Source organism: Clupea harengus, chromosome 11 (genome assembly GCF_900700415.2).
Source record: "Clupea harengus chromosome 11, Ch_v2.0.2, whole genome shotgun sequence".
NCBI lineage: Eukaryota > Metazoa > Chordata > Actinopteri > Clupeiformes > Clupeidae > Clupea > Clupea harengus.
The window spans coordinates 26226369-26243498 of NC_045162.1; the positions used below are offsets into that span (position 1 = coordinate 26226369).

At 42.9% G+C, this 17130-nt stretch overlaps 1 protein-coding gene across 1 annotated transcript; it reads right to left on the minus strand.

The window, feature by feature from the left end:
• Window positions 1–120: 120 nt before the first annotated feature.
• Window positions 121–17126, minus strand: sall3a (spalt-like transcription factor 3a). The gene is made up of 4 exons (XM_031576574.2): window positions 17043–17126; window positions 4243–7443; window positions 3675–4009; window positions 121–3252 (listed from the first exon to the last, which is right to left on the minus strand). The coding sequence occupies exons 1-4, from the start codon at window positions 17122–17124 to the stop codon at window positions 2809–2811; spliced, it is 4062 nt and encodes a 1353-aa protein (XP_031432434.1). The 5' UTR covers window positions 17125–17126; the 3' UTR covers window positions 121–2808.
• Window positions 17127–17130: the final 4 nt, after the last annotated feature.

Consider the following 17130-nt stretch of genomic DNA (forward strand, 5'->3'; position numbering starts at 1 on the left):
CTGTGTAAATATATTAATATCTCCTGTAAATATGTTCTGTGTGATATTTTAATATGTGAGCAATTACACGTAAGATTTCTTACAGGAATTCTACAACTGAAGTGCAAACACCAGGAAATATGCAATGTTATTATTTTTTTATTTCTTTATGTCTCACTTTCACTGAGAATGAAACTGTAATTGATTCACAGTCTTCCATGGTCATGCACATCTCTGTTGGAATACATATCAGTGTGTGCTGAACATTCAAGTACCGCTGCACTGATACATCAAGGGGATGGTGAGATCACTGGCACTGCCTTATTCTGATGTCCTTTGACTGCAATCCATATTACCTGAGCACAGATGGACTCACACACCATTTTACTTGGCTCCAAGGGGCAGGAATGCACGTATTCACACGTAGTTGAGGCCTTATACTGGTTGCACAGTCAGCCCAGATTAGAAGGCCAGAGGCCAAGTGGACCCGTGAACTTTACAAACCCGTCCCATTAAGCCCTCAGAAATAAGCTGCTCTTCGCAGTTTTCCTCGCAAGCAAACACTTTTTCCCTCCCTAAAAACTTCAAAACGGCAACAACCAAGTGTGATAATAACATTAGCCCTCGGACTTAACTCAAATCCCTATGACACAACAAACTGCCAACAACGGGGCCTTTCTAAAATATGATCACCATGTAAGGGTTTGTTAAGGGTTTTAGGGATTTGCGGAATCTCGCAACCCATCATGGTGACCTGCATAAAAATTGTGACCACATACAAATGTAATGCAAGCCACAGAATAGCACTGCCAGTGCCAATCACACAATAATGAAAACATTTCCTTAATGTTGCAGGGAGCATCTCCTCAAGAGACGCACATTTCTGAATGGAAAATATGTTTTAAGTATGATGCTGTGAAGCTTTTCTAAATTACAGCTTGGTCCTTTAATTGTAAATTGACAGCAAAGAAAGCAGACCAGTGCAAAGACAGAGCTGGAAATGCAAAGAGTCTGAGAAATGACTCCGGAGAGTAGATATGCTCTACCATTTTTCTTATTTGTTAATCTTCTCTTGAAGCGGACTCATCCAAGGGGACTTTAATGTAACAAAATAGGCTCAGAAACAGATAAACAACATACATAAATATACACGTTAGCTTATAGAGATATTTGTTATTCGGTGAAGACTTTGCACAAGTCCTCGCCTCTGTAGTTCCCTTGCCCCTGCTCACTCATTTAAGGCTGCTGTCCAAAGAACTGATGCTCTGAATTCTGCTCACATGTGACCCACATAAAGTCATTTATTTGTGCCTCTTTTGCAAAGTGGAAGAGGTAAGCACTGGCTCCGAAATACTAGAGCAAATTAGTTTCCATTATAACTATAGAGAGTACCACCTTTCCACCATGTGTTGTCATCTCACCGCCTGCTAAAGCGATGATTGAAAAACATTCACAACGCTTCCCAGGGTTGTCAAGGGCAATAGCATCACAGGACACACACATACACATACACACATACAGTATACACATCCTGTTCTCTCTTTTTATTTGAATAGGATTTAATGGAGCGACTGAGACCCAGAGCCTGATGTTGAGCATAGGTATCATCATAACGCTGCTCACGGCTCAAAGTCCAGACTGACTCTGCACAGAACACAATAAAAACAACAAGTGATAGCTCAATCAAAAAAACATTAATGGAATCGTACAGACAAAAACCTTTTTTCCGCTAAAAAGTGCATTCACGATCATGACAAATATGCTCGATTTCGGATGTCCTTTTTTATCATGTCTTACAAAATATGCATACTAGTTATTTTTATACATAATAATATCTGAGGATAGTCTTTTTTCTTCTTCTTTTCTTTTTACAAAGGTTAAAAGCAGGTTTTGTGGGAATTAGCAGCTTTAGATATCTCAGCTTCCTCTCTGTGTTCCTGGCCTATTACACATATCCATGCTAGATATCCAAATAAAACTTCACAATGTGTGTTTATTGGTCAAATGAACTGCCATTTTTATCTTTATTGAAAGATATATCCATAATAGAAGTCTGAAGTTTAAAAAACAGGACCAATAAAATGGGGGTGATGGGGAGGGGGGCATTAAATATATTTTCTTATACCCGCTTTTTTGTCAATATAAATACTAAAGACACTGGACATTAATATAAGACAATGCCAAAAGACTAAATGTAAAGATTAAAATAGTTCAAATTTTTTTTTCAAGTTTCTACTTCATGAGAAAAAAGTATTAGGCGAGCACTAAAACAAAGTCACTTCAATCTCACCTGTTTCACTCCCTTGTGTCTCAAAACAAATATCGTTTAAGGAACCAGATGTCCAGACAGTCTATGCACAAAAAGGTCAGTCTAATAGATCTCAGTGTTCACCCTCCGAAGCTTGATCATATCAACCGAGTCAACATATCATGATAATCATCATCATCATCATCATCATCATCATCATCATCATCAATCTTTAGATTATTATCAATATTATCTTTTTATCTTTTTTGGAAAATAATCCTCAAAAGCAGTCAAACATACTGATAGGAACCAAATAAGTACCATGCAAATCTTGCAAGACAACAGATTCTCAAACAAGAGACAAAGTTTCTTCATATGAGTGAATTAGGAGGAATGGGAGGAAGGTGAATACCTCTAATCAATACTGAATACTATAGTTCCAAAAACCAAACAGAAAAAAGTCATCTGTACATAATATAGTACATAATCAAACTGGATTAAACTGGATTAACAGTTACTTTTCCACATTCTCAGACAGTCTCAGTCCTTCTGTTTGTGTTCCTCCGCCTAAAAGTCTTTCATTAATTGATCCCAATCTCTTTATTGTCCTCAATAAATCTTGAAAAGGGACGTCCAGCCCCCACCTCTAGGCTGGCTTTCTCTAGCCCGGTCATAGGGGGGCTACTGCCGGTACGTGCCCGGTCCATGCCTCCTGACATCCCCCTCGACATCCCCCCCAGTGAGGGGATACCACCACCACCTAAACTGACAGGCAGCTGGGGGATACCTCCATTCTGGATGACGGAGATCTCATTGTTCTTCATGGCCAGGCCGTTGCTGATGGCAGCCGCGTATTGGTTCCAAAACCCTGCGTCCGCATTCATGGCCCGCGCCGCCAGATCCTTCTGGAACATTTCACTGAACTTCATGGCGTCACCACCCAACAGGGCCATGGGATTCTCAACCGAAAGACGGCGCCCTCTCCTGGCAGGGGCATTGTTCCACATATGGGTGCCCATATGGACCTGCAGCAATAGGGGAGGGGGGGGGGGGGTCAATTATTACTTCAATCTTATTTATAACTGACATAAATGTAGTAAAATGTGATATTTCATCAATTTTAAAACAGGAGTAAAACAGTAAAACAGTGAAACAAATCATGTGTATATATGTATAATCATATGTTGTAATAATAATATGTAATAATAATAATGATAATAATAATAATAATAATAATAATAAATAATGTAGCATTATAATATTATATATTATATATGTATATTGTGCCACTAATTATTTGTATTATTGATATTTTTATCAATAATCAATTTAATAATTTATATTATTACTATTATTATTATTATTATTATTATTATCAACAACACATCATTTAGCAATATCAATAAAGCTACTGCAATCTCTTTCAACAATTTCAGTGAATAAGTACCTTCAAGTTTCCCTTGGTGGTGAATGCCCTTCCACAGATGGAGCACACAAAGGGCTTTTCTCCAGTGTGAGTGCGCTCATGGATCTGCAGCGCACTGGCTGACGAGAAATTCTTCCCACAGTTGTGGCAGTTGTGCTGCTTGGGGGTGCGACGGGGTGGAGGAGGAGCCAACATGGGTGTGAGGTTGGAGCTCATCACGGTCTGAGGTGCAGCAGCGGGTACCTGGATCCCCATGGACAGGTGGGGTCCTTCACTTAATGAGGCCGCTCTGCCGTGGCCGTTCATCTCAAGTTTGATCATGTTGGATGCCGTAACCATGCCGGGAGCGCCAAAACCTGTAAAACACGATTGAGGTTAAGATGTTAATGAACTGACACAAACACATCACAGTGATCATTTTCAGTGGTTTGGATTATTATTTTACGTCAGTTCTAAAGAAGACACCAGCACTGCCAAGGACACAGATGTAATTCCCAGGGGCCAAAAAATGTTTTTAGATAAAAGGCATGGGTTATATGCACATGTCATGCAAATGTTAAAAAGCAATTATTAAGACATGTTAAATTACCTCTGTCTCTGCCTAAGAACAGCATGCTGAATTGATTTTCCTCTTTGATAAAATGCCCTCCAGGCTGGGTTGCAGTGAGGTCCAGAGCTCCATTGTTCTCTATTGCAGAAGCAGGGGAAGGTGTTTCTGATTGTTCAGACTTCACTGTGGCTGTCGCAACACTGCTCTCTTGTCCCTGTCCCTGTCCCTGTCCCTGTCTCTGGCCCTCCTCGGCTGGAGCGCCGGTGTTGTTTCTTGTGCCCGGGGACTTGGAACGGTGACTCTCAGATTGGCTGTGAGTTGGGGAGAGCGCTTGCATGGAGCCAGACGACTCTGACAGGGCCGGGCTCCCCACGCTGTGGTTTTCGAGGTCACCAACAGCCGAAGAGGAGTCGTTGAAGCGGTCACTCTCGCCCCCAAAGCGGAGCCCATTTTCCATGGGTTTCTGTCCAAAACAACGAGTCATGTTTGCAGTGGAGTCAATCATCCTCATCTGGTTCTCCAAGGCGGCGATGCTGGAGATGACAGAGGTTGGAGGAGAGCTTCCTGGAGACATCTCTGATGAGAACATGAGGGGTTTGGTTGGATCGATTTCTCCATCTTTCAGATCTGCCTCGTCTTCCATAGCCTGCTCCATTTCATCGAGGAGATCGTCATCATAAGTGCTCATAGCATCAAGGCTCCTCTCGTCAAACGACAGATCAGTGTCCATGTCCTGAAATCCCTCTGGTAGGGGAGTGTTCGGAATCTGTCCTCCCATGTGCATTCGGATGTGCTGCTGAAGCACCACAGCGTTAGTGAACTTCTTCTGGCAGATGGGGCAAGAGTGCTGAACCCGAAGTGGGGGCTTGGATCTGTGAACCCCAAAGTGTGTTTTAAGATTGCCCTTGGTGGTGAATGCACGGCCGCATATCTTGCATTTGAAGGGTCTCTCTCCAGTATGGATGCGGTAGTGCATCTTCAGGGCACTCTGGCAGCTGAGCACTCGGTGGCAGATGACGCACTGGTTGGGATCTGTCATCTTTTTGTCAATGTTCTCCACTAGTTGCTGCAGCTTTGAGGTTTCAGAGGTTTGCATAGAGTCCAGGAGCCCCCCGAAAGGGAACTTGGCCTTGAACTGGTCAGAAATCATAGGATGGGAAGAGTGTGAAGTGGGAGGAGTTGTGGGGTGGTTGGTATTCTGAGTGGTGGTCGTGGTCATGGTGACAGTTGCCGAAAGAGCAACCTGGGCCATGGAGGTGTTGTTGGTGTTAGTGGTCTCCCCGGGCCTTGTGGTACAGTTGGGTGGCAGGTGAACCCCTTCAGGTATCAGCACAGGAGGTGCATCGTTCCCGGCGGCCATGGGCCCAGGTGACTCAGAGGTGTGAGACATACTGGCCTCAGGATTGAGCAGATTAGGAGACAGAGAAGCACACTCACTGGACGGTGGAGATGGCCTTTGAGGTGATCTGCTTAAAGGTGTAAGACTTGGGGAATCACTATAGCCACCAATCATGCTAGGGAGGGTCGGTGGGAGCTGGAGGCCAACTGTGGTTGGTATTGTGGGAAGGACAGGTTTGCTGTCCAGCCAGGTGGTGACGGGCTTCTCAGGAGGAAGGGACATGCCATAAGGGATGCCTGAGCTTGTGGGCACATTGTCCAGGTACTCTGGAACTGGATAGGGATTCATTTGAATGTGGGGATATTTTTCTTTGTGCCTCTGGAAGTGTACCTTTAGGTTACCCTTCGTAGAGAAGCGGTTGCCACAGATGTTGCACTTGAATGGCCTCTCACCGGTGTGCGAGCGCAGGTGAATCTGAAGAGCGCTGTCACTGCCAAACACCTTGGCGCAGAACCTGCACTTATGTTTGAAAAAGGGATCATCAGAGCTAGGCTTTGTGTCAAAGACGGACACATTAGGCGGCTTGCCCTTCCGATGCTTCATCAGAGCAGCGAGGGGGTCGAGTGCATTAGCTGTGGCTGCGATGCTAGCAAGTGGGTTGGGGAATATGACGCTACTAGAGGAACTGTGAGTCATCAGGGGCATATTTGAGAGACTGGAGGATGAACTCAAGAGGCTGCCATGGGATAAGGTAGAGGGACTAGTGGAATTCCTGTGTAGGGTCATACTGCTGCTAATGCCACCCAATGTTCCAGCACTACTACTACTGATGCTGTTTGTGTTAGCCATTGTGCTCGGGGGCAGTAAAGAAGACACCACATTGCTGCTGGATGGAGAGAATGAAGAGTTGGTGGATGTGCTGTTGGACAGCCCAGCACTGCCCAGTTGGCCTCCTGCCTGTGAGGCATGGCTGATGGGACCCTCGAGAGCGGATGTTAACGATGCAGGGCCCTGGCCATTCAAAGTGGGCGGAACCCTGACTGGCAGCTGGTGGACCGGAGGTGTCATGAAGCTGTGAAGCTGCAATTGACTGGGCACTGCTGAGATGCAGGAGGAGGAGGAGGAGGATGCTCCATGAGAGGCTGAGCCTGTGCTGTGATGAGGAGCATGGTGGCTGAGGGCTGGCTGAGCGGAGGGCTGCCTGTGCATCAGTGCCACCTGGTTTCGGATCTGCTCGATAAGCTGGAGCTGCTGGATCTGCTGCTGTTGCAGTGCCATCAGCTGGTCCAGGATCATGGGGATGGCCATGGTGGAGACACCTCCGGCCAAGGTCCCCCCACGGAAGCTCTGAGAGAACTGGGCCACAGCCACGCGAGTGCTCTGCAGTGTCTCTAGGGTGACGTTTGTGCTCGTCATGGTGTAGCTTTCGTTCCCCGAAGGCTGGACAGCTTCATCGATCTGAGGTAGGGGGGCATCGGGTTCGGGTGAAGCATCCTGGTCCTCTGGGTCCACCACAGGCTTCTCAGGGGACATCTCTACCTCCATGGGTTCGTCGTCTTTTTCCAGCGGGGCAGCTTCCCTCTCCAGCAGCATCATCTCTGCCCCATCATCACCCTCGGCTGGGGAACTACTGCCCTCCCCGGCTTCCTCACTGTCTGCTGGGTCACTGGGGCAGCTGGGAGCAGGTGAGGGTTCCCCCGGGTACTCCTGGGAGGGGTCTGGAGTGGCCTCGTTCTCATTCACGATGAGCACCAGGGGATTCTTAGTGCAGCTTTTCAAGTGCTCACAGAAGTCGGACCATTTGAAGAATTCCGCACAACACTTCTCACACACATGGGTCTCCTCACTGCCGCTCCGGCTCTCGTTTCCACTGTCTGCATCATCCACGACTTCACCTGGGACTGAGAGAGGGGAAGGGAGGGGGAGAGGGGGAGAGGGGGAGAGGGGTGGGAGGTGGGGGATGGGGATGGTGTGGGTAAAAGAAAGAAAAAATAGAATAAATTAATATATAATCCAAAGACATTCAGCGCAGTTTCTGCACAACCGCTCTGCAAAGATTTAACCTTTAATTCTTTTTTTTTAACCACAGCCAAAATCAATATTCTTTTTTATCAGAACAAATTGCCCTACTTCACCAATTCTCCAGACCCAGTTTTGCGCATTCTACCCAACTCTCTATGGCCAGCTAATAATTTTCTTTGTGTAATCCATCAAATTATGAGGGCCTATCAATTGTGGATACTGCCTCTTAATGAAATTCCATAGACGCTATCGATTTCCAATATTTTCATACAATTCACAGCTACCTTGCCAGTTGAGTACAAATCAGGCCTTTGATGGCCCTATTAGGATTCTCCTCTGCTATCAAGCCCCCTTTATTTCCACCTGAATTTCAAATGCCTGAACCTCTTCATTTAGCATTGCTAAAGTAATATATAACCTCTGCATTTAAACAAGCCGACCGGTTTAACCTTTAGCAAATTCCACACAATTATTCAGCTTCGAGATAGAAATAGCATGGCTCTCAATAGGTTTAAGGCTCAAACAAATGGATTTTTTTTTATCTAGGGTGTCTCTATCATTCATGAATGATGACTGAAAATCTTCAGCTGTATTCATTGCTTGCTTTTCTCAAATGATAAAATATGTCTCTCTTTCTTTTTATCTTTCTTTTTTCATTCTTTTTTCTTTTTCTTTCAAAATGGAACCCAACAAATTACATGCTTGTGCCATAGCAGCAATGTGCTTGATTAGTTACATATGTTTAATCACAGTTGTAAGAAGCCACTTCCTCTTCTTGCATCTTGCCATTATGCGCTAAGATGGCAAACATGTTCGCAAAGCAAAGACCTTATTCACACCTGATCAACAACCCATCATCACCACCTCTTTGGATATATCTATACCTTGCTAAAATAAATCTATGAAAATGTGTGTGTCCCTCTGTCTGTCTGTCTGTGCCTATCTCTCTCTCTGTGTGTGTGTGTGTGTGTGTCCGTGTGTGTCCGTGTGTGTGTGTGTGTGTGTGTGTGTGGTAGAGAGTGGTAGAGAGTGGTAAAGACTTGTGTATGTGTGTTTCCTGGAGGTCGAATAAGAATTACCCTTCTGGGTGGGTTACTCTCTTATATGGCCGACAACATGACTGCTTTACTTCAGACACCCTCTCAACCCTGACCTCACATCAGCAGGCATAATTAGACCTTTAGGAAAACATGTTGAGGCTTTCAGGTTCATTTTTAGACTTAAATTAATGTATATAAGCTTGCCTTTTTGACAGCCAAACATTGTTAACGTCACATATACTTTTATCTAGTAGGTGTGTTCTGATAATTCCTCGTCATCATCTAAATGAAAAGATATCTGAAATATAAGCAATTAATGAAAAGCCAAAGACCAGTTGCTCTGTTGTGAAGAATAACACATGGCAAACCTGCTCTTAAATTTTAAAATCTCCACAGCAACAGCAAATTCACAAATCCTTGCCCTGTATATATAAAATGATCGCATCAAATAATATGAAACATTCCTAATCAAACACATTTCTTTCTTGCAGTCTTCATTACAGTTTGTGAAGGTTTCTGTGTGACACACGTTCTAGAATGTTCTAAGAACATAAAGCGTGGTGCTGCGAGTTCTTGCCCTTTGCGTCAGTCATACTAGAGAGGCCACAGGACGTTTACTCATCTCTGTGCCTCAGCTAAATGAGTCATTAGTGAAGGAATTCATCACTCCGACTATAATTCCTCGCCAACGGGGCGACTCGACCATCAGGGTCCGATTTCTTTAACTTAATTAATAATCAACAAAAAGGCTTTTGGAGAGGGCTATCCGCTCATCCTGCATACCCAGAGGGAAGGGCTGACGCCAGGGCCGGCCGTTATTTGATTTTTTTGTTGTTGTTGTTGCTGTACAGTGTCACAAAGACATCCATGTCCACATGCAAAATATTGACTTGTGGCCAAAAGAAATGAAAGAAAGGCAGAAAAGAACATGAAAAGATTTAAGCTATCTTTTGTTGGTTTCCTCCTTTCTCCTCTTTTTCCCATTGCTGAACTGTTGAGGGCTTTGTTTTGTTTTGTTTTTCTCAAAAGCTCCCGCAAAGCTTTTTTCTCGAAGAGCTACCAACATGTGTGTACCAAAGAAAATCTAAAGCGGCCACATTACCATATCTGGGGGTGATGAGTTACATGGAAATAACACAGAATTGTCACAGATTAACCGAGAGATTAACCGAGAGGCTGTGTCCCTTTACACTGTTTTTTGTATATAATTTAATTTTCAATTCAATTTCATAATTGCGTCACTACTCAGTGCACTTGCTATTTAAAACGCAACAGGAACTACAAGGAGCAGAGTGATCCTACTACACCCATCTCATGTGAAAGAAAATAAATGAAACTAAACTAAATCAAATAACGCATACACATATGCTGATTGAAGAGCTAATGCATGCACTAATGCAATTTCATCGCAATGTCCCTTTTAAATTAAATCAATCTATCACACTTCGTAATTATCCAGCCTATTTGCTATCTCAGATGGAATATTTTATTGTATCATGCACTCAAAAATAATACAAAGTTCCCTGTCATCAAACAATTTCGAATATTAACCTTTAAACTGAAAATGGGTACATTTGAATTTCATCCTTTGATTCGCTTAATTAATTAACCTTACTAACCTTACATGTAAAAATGAAAAAAGGAGTCAAATAGTTTTATCCATTTGTATGGGTTGTGTATCAGATGTGGGACAGAAGAAAGCCCTTAAAGAACACAAAAAGGAGAGCAAGGTACAGAGGAAAAAGCAAAAGATGGAGAGAAAAGTGGAGGGGGAGATAGAGAGGGTACAAGAATAGAAAGACTAGAGAAAGGTAACGATAGAAAGAGTGTGAGGAGAGAGAGAGAGTGTGAGGAGAGAGAGAGAGAGAGAGAGAGGGAAGGAGACAGCAAGAGAAGAGAAGCGGCGTATTGATTCTTCTATAGCATGGGAAAGGAAGGCATTAAAAAATCCAATGCGTTTTTCATTCCTTTAAGAGTCTTCCTTTACTCAAATGCAAATATGAAGCTCAACAGAATCAATAGAGCGATTGTAGACTTTGAATCATTGTATCCACTATCTTGGTGAGCAATCTTTGGCATGTCCACTGAGACCGCTAATCTGACATATTATATGAGATAAAGTATTCATGCTCTCCACTGATTCAGTGAAAGCCACAGAGCTATGTATTGAGCACAGTATCGGGCAATTACAAACACTCCATTCTTAACCATTTCCATATTCATTTGAGACACACACAGAGACACACACACACACACACACACACACACACACACACACACTCCCACGCACATACACACACGCCCACACACTCGCCCACACACTCGCAGGAGGGAACACTCAGACAATCACATTCAGGTACCCACAAATGCTGACCCACTTAATGAGAAATTCCACATGATCACACCGTCTCCTTTCACGTGGGAACATTCTTCAAAGAAAAGGAGTTTTTTTTTTAGTTTTTTTGTTTTTACAAAATAGACACATAACTGAACTGTACAGCTGTGCAGACATCTTCCTCTTAAGGTTTATGCTCGGTCGAAGTCTCCAGTGGCCTGTCACACTGTGGTCTGTCGCCACAGAGCTGTTTCAGGCTCACAAAGACATCTTTTATGACATCACATGCCTGTGCGGCACAGCGTGCCACAAGGTAGCCTGGTGTGTGCCCTTCTCCCAAGCGCCGAATTACTTGCATTTGTAGCACAACCTCCACACCCCTTTGGAAAAAAAAGTGCATTCTTTTTTTTTTTAAGAGTTGTGATGACTTCAAAATGAAAAGGAGGGATGGACCGCCATAGATTGAGCCCAAAAGGGTGGGGGTGAAGATGGAGGGAGGCAAACAAGGAAGCCTGCTGTGTTTAACAATGTTGAGGAATTCCTGTGCGAATGACACTTTTTTTCCATAGCATTTCGGGGTGTTTTGTTTTTCTTCTTCAATTGGTTCTACCCTATCTTTTATAGACAGTTCTCTTCTTCTTTGGCTTCTTCCCCTTCTCTCTCTCGCTCTTTCTGCCCCCCCCCCCCCCCCCCCCCCCCCCCCCCCCTCCCCTGCTTCCCAACTTTGTAAAGGCCACCCTGTTAAGAGAGCAGCCATCATCATCTCTGCCTGCTTACAAATGAGAAGGTGATGTGAGCTGCGGCCGCCAAGCCTGGCCTCACATCATGACCTCCCCTCCAACGGCACCCCCACACCACTAGCCACCAGCAGCCATCAGTCCACATCTCTACACCTGCAGGACAATCCCTCAGTAGGTCTCTCTCCCTCTCTCTCTCTCTCTCTCTCTCTCTCTCTCTCTCTCTCTTTCCCAAGCCCCGACCCTTATGCGGAGTGGTACAGTAACGACTCTATATGCCCATAAACAGTGGGGTCTTTGTCACCACATGCAGATGCGCTAGCAGCCAAAACATTAACGATTTGTTTGTGCAGGCCAGGCGATACAGTATTCAATGACGGCATTTTGTCCGTCAGGCGCATCGTGTTGGTTGTCCTTACTCTCAATGGGGACCTCATATTTATGTGCGCTTGAGTTCCACACCGTGATCACACAGCAGATATATATATATATATTCTGAACACCGAAAAACAGTGGGAAAGACAGGACAAGAATAGAGAAAAAATACTGGAGGGAAAGAGTGAAAGAAAGGATAAAAAAAAGCCACCCATCTCTCCAGGACATCTTTGGCATAGCTACGTGGGTGGTCCTGAGATCTCCAACCAAATGGTGCGAGGGGATTAAAACAAAAGCCAAACAGCAACCCAGAGCAACCCAGAGCAACCCAGAGCAACCCAGAGCAAGGGAAGTGGGAAACAGCAGTCTTGTCTCTGGTTAGCCAAAGAGATTCTTTCTTTCCCTTTGTTGGAATTCTTCCACTCATCTTTATCTTTCTGTTCATTTTATATTTGTTCTTTTGCTTAACTCAGTCTCTCTCTCACTGTAACTTAGCTCTTGTTTTAAATAAATATCGTACACTCCCTTCCACTTCATATATAGATATGTTTGTAAAAATAGTAAATGTTATTTTAAATTCACATCCCAACAGCCAAAAGCAATAAATGATTTTCTTTGCAAAAAATGAAAAATAAATACAAATGGTAGGAATGGTTGTGCTGTCAATAGCCGCTCTGTGTGTTCTTGCGTGTGTGTGAATATGTGTGTGTGTGCGAGGAAAAAAAGAAGAGAGAAAGACATTGAGCTCTGTCTGTCTGTCAGTATATGTTTTTGATTGTGTGTATAAACACACATGCATTTGTCTTCTTACATGTGACTGTCCCTTCCCGCATCTGCCTGCGTGTGTGTGTGTGTGTGTGTGTGTGTGTGTGTCGGTGGGTGCTCTAAGGAGCCTGCCTTCCCCACAGTGGTGGTGGGAGTGGGAGAGCTAACAGGAGGCTTAAGGGTGTCTGGCCGGAGAGGAAGCGGCGGCGAGATGAAAGGCCGTCACTGTTAACACTTTCTAGGACAGCGCTTAAGCCACACTGCCAAGGTCAATGGCACAGATGTACTAATTGTATTATGAGCTTGACATCAACTGGCAGCCTTTGACAGGGAAGAATAGGCAAAGGTTAAGTCAGCAGGGTGTATCAAAGCGCTCCCAACCACCCACCCTAAGGGGCAATGGAGGGTGGGTGCTCTGGGGCAGACGGGGGATGGTGGGGGTCTGGCGGGGGGCAGGGGCAGGGGTAGTGGAGGTGGGAGGGATGAGAGACGAACGCTTGTTGGCACCACGTCTGATCCCCCCCTCTCATGAACGCTGCACAAAAGAGACCTAATCACTACATTGGAAAACAATGCGGGCATTGGTTACTTATAAATCCGTGCTAACGTCTGAACATGGTGCGTGTGTCTGTGTGTGCATGTGTGTGTGAGGGGGGTGAGAACAATGTATGTGTGAGGGGGGTGAGAACAGTTTCAAAAGCAGCAGTAGTGTTGGTCAACAAAAGGTGCTGTTGAAATGGCAATTTCCATCATTAGATATATTATATATACATCATTACTGTAATAGAATATGTAAACATACATATACATATGTATACAAATGTACATATGTGTGTGTGTGTGTGTGTGTGTGTGTGTGTGTGTGTGTGTGTGTGTGTGTGTGTGTGTGCGTGTGCGTGCGTGCGCATGTGTGTATGAATGTATGTATGTATGTATGTATGTATGTGTGTGTGTGTGTGTGTATTTGTTGAAACTACCATACGCTACACAGAGTAGATGGTTTTAGGTCAGTTTGTACAAGAGAATTATTCGTTCGAAATTCAATGACTTAGTGTGTCAATAGGCCACTACTGTTAAGCAGAACATCGTAATCAAAGAGAGAATCAGGAGGTAACAGTGATCAGTTTATACCACAGTATAAGGAAAGATCTTGGAATCAGTGTGTTTGTGTTTGTGTTTGTGTTTCTGTGTGTGTGTGTGTGTGTGTGTGTGTGTGTGTGTGTGTGTGTGTGTGTGTGTGTGTGTGTGCGAGAGAGAGTTGTATGCATGTCACTGATGGCATGTGTATGTATGTGTCTGTGCTCTAAGCGTGTGTGTGTGTGTGTGTGTGTGTGTGTGTGTGTGTGTGTGTGTGTGTGTGTGTGTGTGTGTGTGTGTGTGTGTGTGTGTGTGTGTGTGTGTGTGTGTTTGGTTGTGTATATGTTTGTCTCTGCGTCCACATGTGTATGTATGTGTATGCCGGACTGAATATATATTTGTGAGTGTATTTGCATGTGTGTTTGTGTGTGGGGTCATGGGCATGTGTATGATGGAATCTGTTCAATCTGTGTTGAAGGGTCAGAGCACGATTCTTTTCAACTTTCTATTAATATTTACGTATGTATGTTTTTGAGATTTGCGTCACAAGTGTATATTTCTGTTTTCTTGAAAAGAAATATGAAAATTAAAAAGGATAAGGTCAGGTAGACTTTTTTTTCTCTAGAACTCCACCTCACGGCTATTCTGAATATACCTGTTTTGTTTTTTATTATAAAGTTTAATTTTCATCCTCTGTAAAATTATTCTCTCCTTCACTCTTACACGTGTGTTTTACTCTAATACATTGTTTACACACACAAAAGCAGTTTAACAGGGCGCCATTTTAAAATGTATCTCTGCATCAAAAGTGGCATCCTGCCTAAAAATAAACTTCCATATAAATGATGAGATTCAAAATTGTAATCAGCATGGTGTGTTTGGGTTTTTATACAAAACCCAATGAAAATGCAATAATTTGAAGAAAAGTCACCTTGTGAGTAAGTAACCTACCCAATCACAATAAATTTGTCATGAGCCAAACTTTTGAATGGTTACACAATCTAAACAAACATGTCAGTTGAGTGATTTTCCATTTAGCTTATGTGGATTATTCTCTGGTCTGTAGTATCAAATGAAAATGATTTGGTCAAACATGGCTGACCCTTAGGCTTCTTAATGAAGGATGATTTAGTAATATTTCTGCTGATATATAATGTTTCAAAAGGGTAAATACTTATTTCAGTTCAGACACATAACGCCAAATCAGAGCTGAAATGATTAAAGCAGTTTTAGGAGAAAAACTTCTCAGCAATCCTATGGCGGGCTGAATTGTGATACAGTCTGTCACACTAAAACAATCACTGCGGACGCAGATCCCGCTAACCACTATCAACCTACCACTTACACTATCTACCTAAGACAGCTATTATGTTAATATGACGAGTCTTGCTGAGAACATTCATTTATAAACCTGATCGTGAGATTTTTTTTCCAAACACGTATGTAACACCGGTAGCGCCTTGTCACACAAACTCGAATACTTCAGATACATTACTTTGACATATAGTTAAGCATGTCTCTCTCTATTTTTTTATTTACCTCAGCTGGCGTGCCTACATACCGTTTCTGATTGTGCAGCCAAGGTAGGAAGGAATAGCCAAACTGCACTCGTAAATGTTTAAAGAATGCATGACTCGCAAATAAAACAGGCTACAGCTAATTTAAGCAATGTAAAAATACAAAATAAATAAACATTTATATATATATATGTGTGTGTGAATATGACATATTCTAAGCGAGCTGTTTCCTCTCTATCTTTGTGGAGGTTATCACTCCATGAGGACGGATCAGAGTTTTCCAATGACAGAACAATCGCGCTGACACTGAACAGGGAACGTTTGGCTTGGCTTAGGCAACATATAGGAAACAAGCCGAGTGTGAATATTCTATGGGCTGCAGTAAACAAAAAACATTTCCATGACAAAAAGCATGCCTTACACTTAATTGCCCTGGAATATGCAATGGTTTCTTTTAACATCAATACAATGGGTACCATTACACCAACGAGCTCCTGATATGAGTGGCATAACTTGTTCTCTGTTAAGTTTCAGCACTTTGCTTAGCTTCATCACTGCTTAGCTGTTGCCCTGCTGTATTGAATCTTCTAAAATAATACTATACATTTGCCAAAATCTTTGTTTCATTTTTAACGCCTCACTAACACAGATTTGTAAAAGAGCACTTCACAATTTAATTTACATATTTTTCTGTGTTTAATTATTCTCACAAATCACAAATCACTCAGGTTGTTTCATCGGTCTTTGTGTGATATGTTAAAAATATATAGGGTATATATAAAAGAATTAAAAAAATGTTTAATGATGGTTCTTACAGACACTAAAAACTGCCCAAGTGTCCGCATTTGACATTTTTCCTACGAGCCATCTGACCAAAATAATTCAATTAAGGTGTTCCCAAATTAAATATACAAAGGAGAACTGGTTATAGCTACTATAAATATGTGGACCCACTTTCTGTAACAGAAATTGTGATTTTCATTACGAGTCTTCCTAGAAGTGATCAACAACTACACATGTCATTTCTGTACTCAACACTTAAAGTCAAGAGCAACTCCACATATAAGATAAACAACCATCACTACATCTGTTCCTCCGTCTATTTGATCCACATATTACACTGACTGAGAAAAAAAGTGGTAGGCTAGATAGGACCTCTGCCTTCCAGCACTGAGATAAACACCGAGCTTGTGTCCATTACACGTATACCAAACGTAAGATGTGTTTCTAAAGTCTGATCTAAAGTGTTTGCCTTTCAGATATTAAATTATATTCGGTTCCTTTTTTATGAACTGAACAAAACAGAATATCATGAACAGGTAGCCTAATTTAACATTCACGGCAAAAATCTCACAAGCCGCACCGCCTAGTGAATAGTCTTAGTGGGAGTTGCTAGTCTATCCCAAACCAAATCGTCTGAAATTCAAAACTAGAAATGTGTGCAATATTAAAGAATATGTATCGTAAAGTTTACATGACACTCGCTCCACTCAACAGCACAGTGAAAAGCGTTCTTTAGATGGAATATTTATAAAACTATCGAAATGTTAGAAAACTAAAGTCTGCTGATCTCCCTTTTTTAAAGAACACATATGAAAAATCGACGATGCAGAATAGTTAAAAGTGGCTTACCATTTTCGGATATTACCCCGACAATTGAAGGGTCCTCATCCGACTTGAGGTGCTGTGGCTTCGCTTGCTTGCGACGGGACATGCTGTT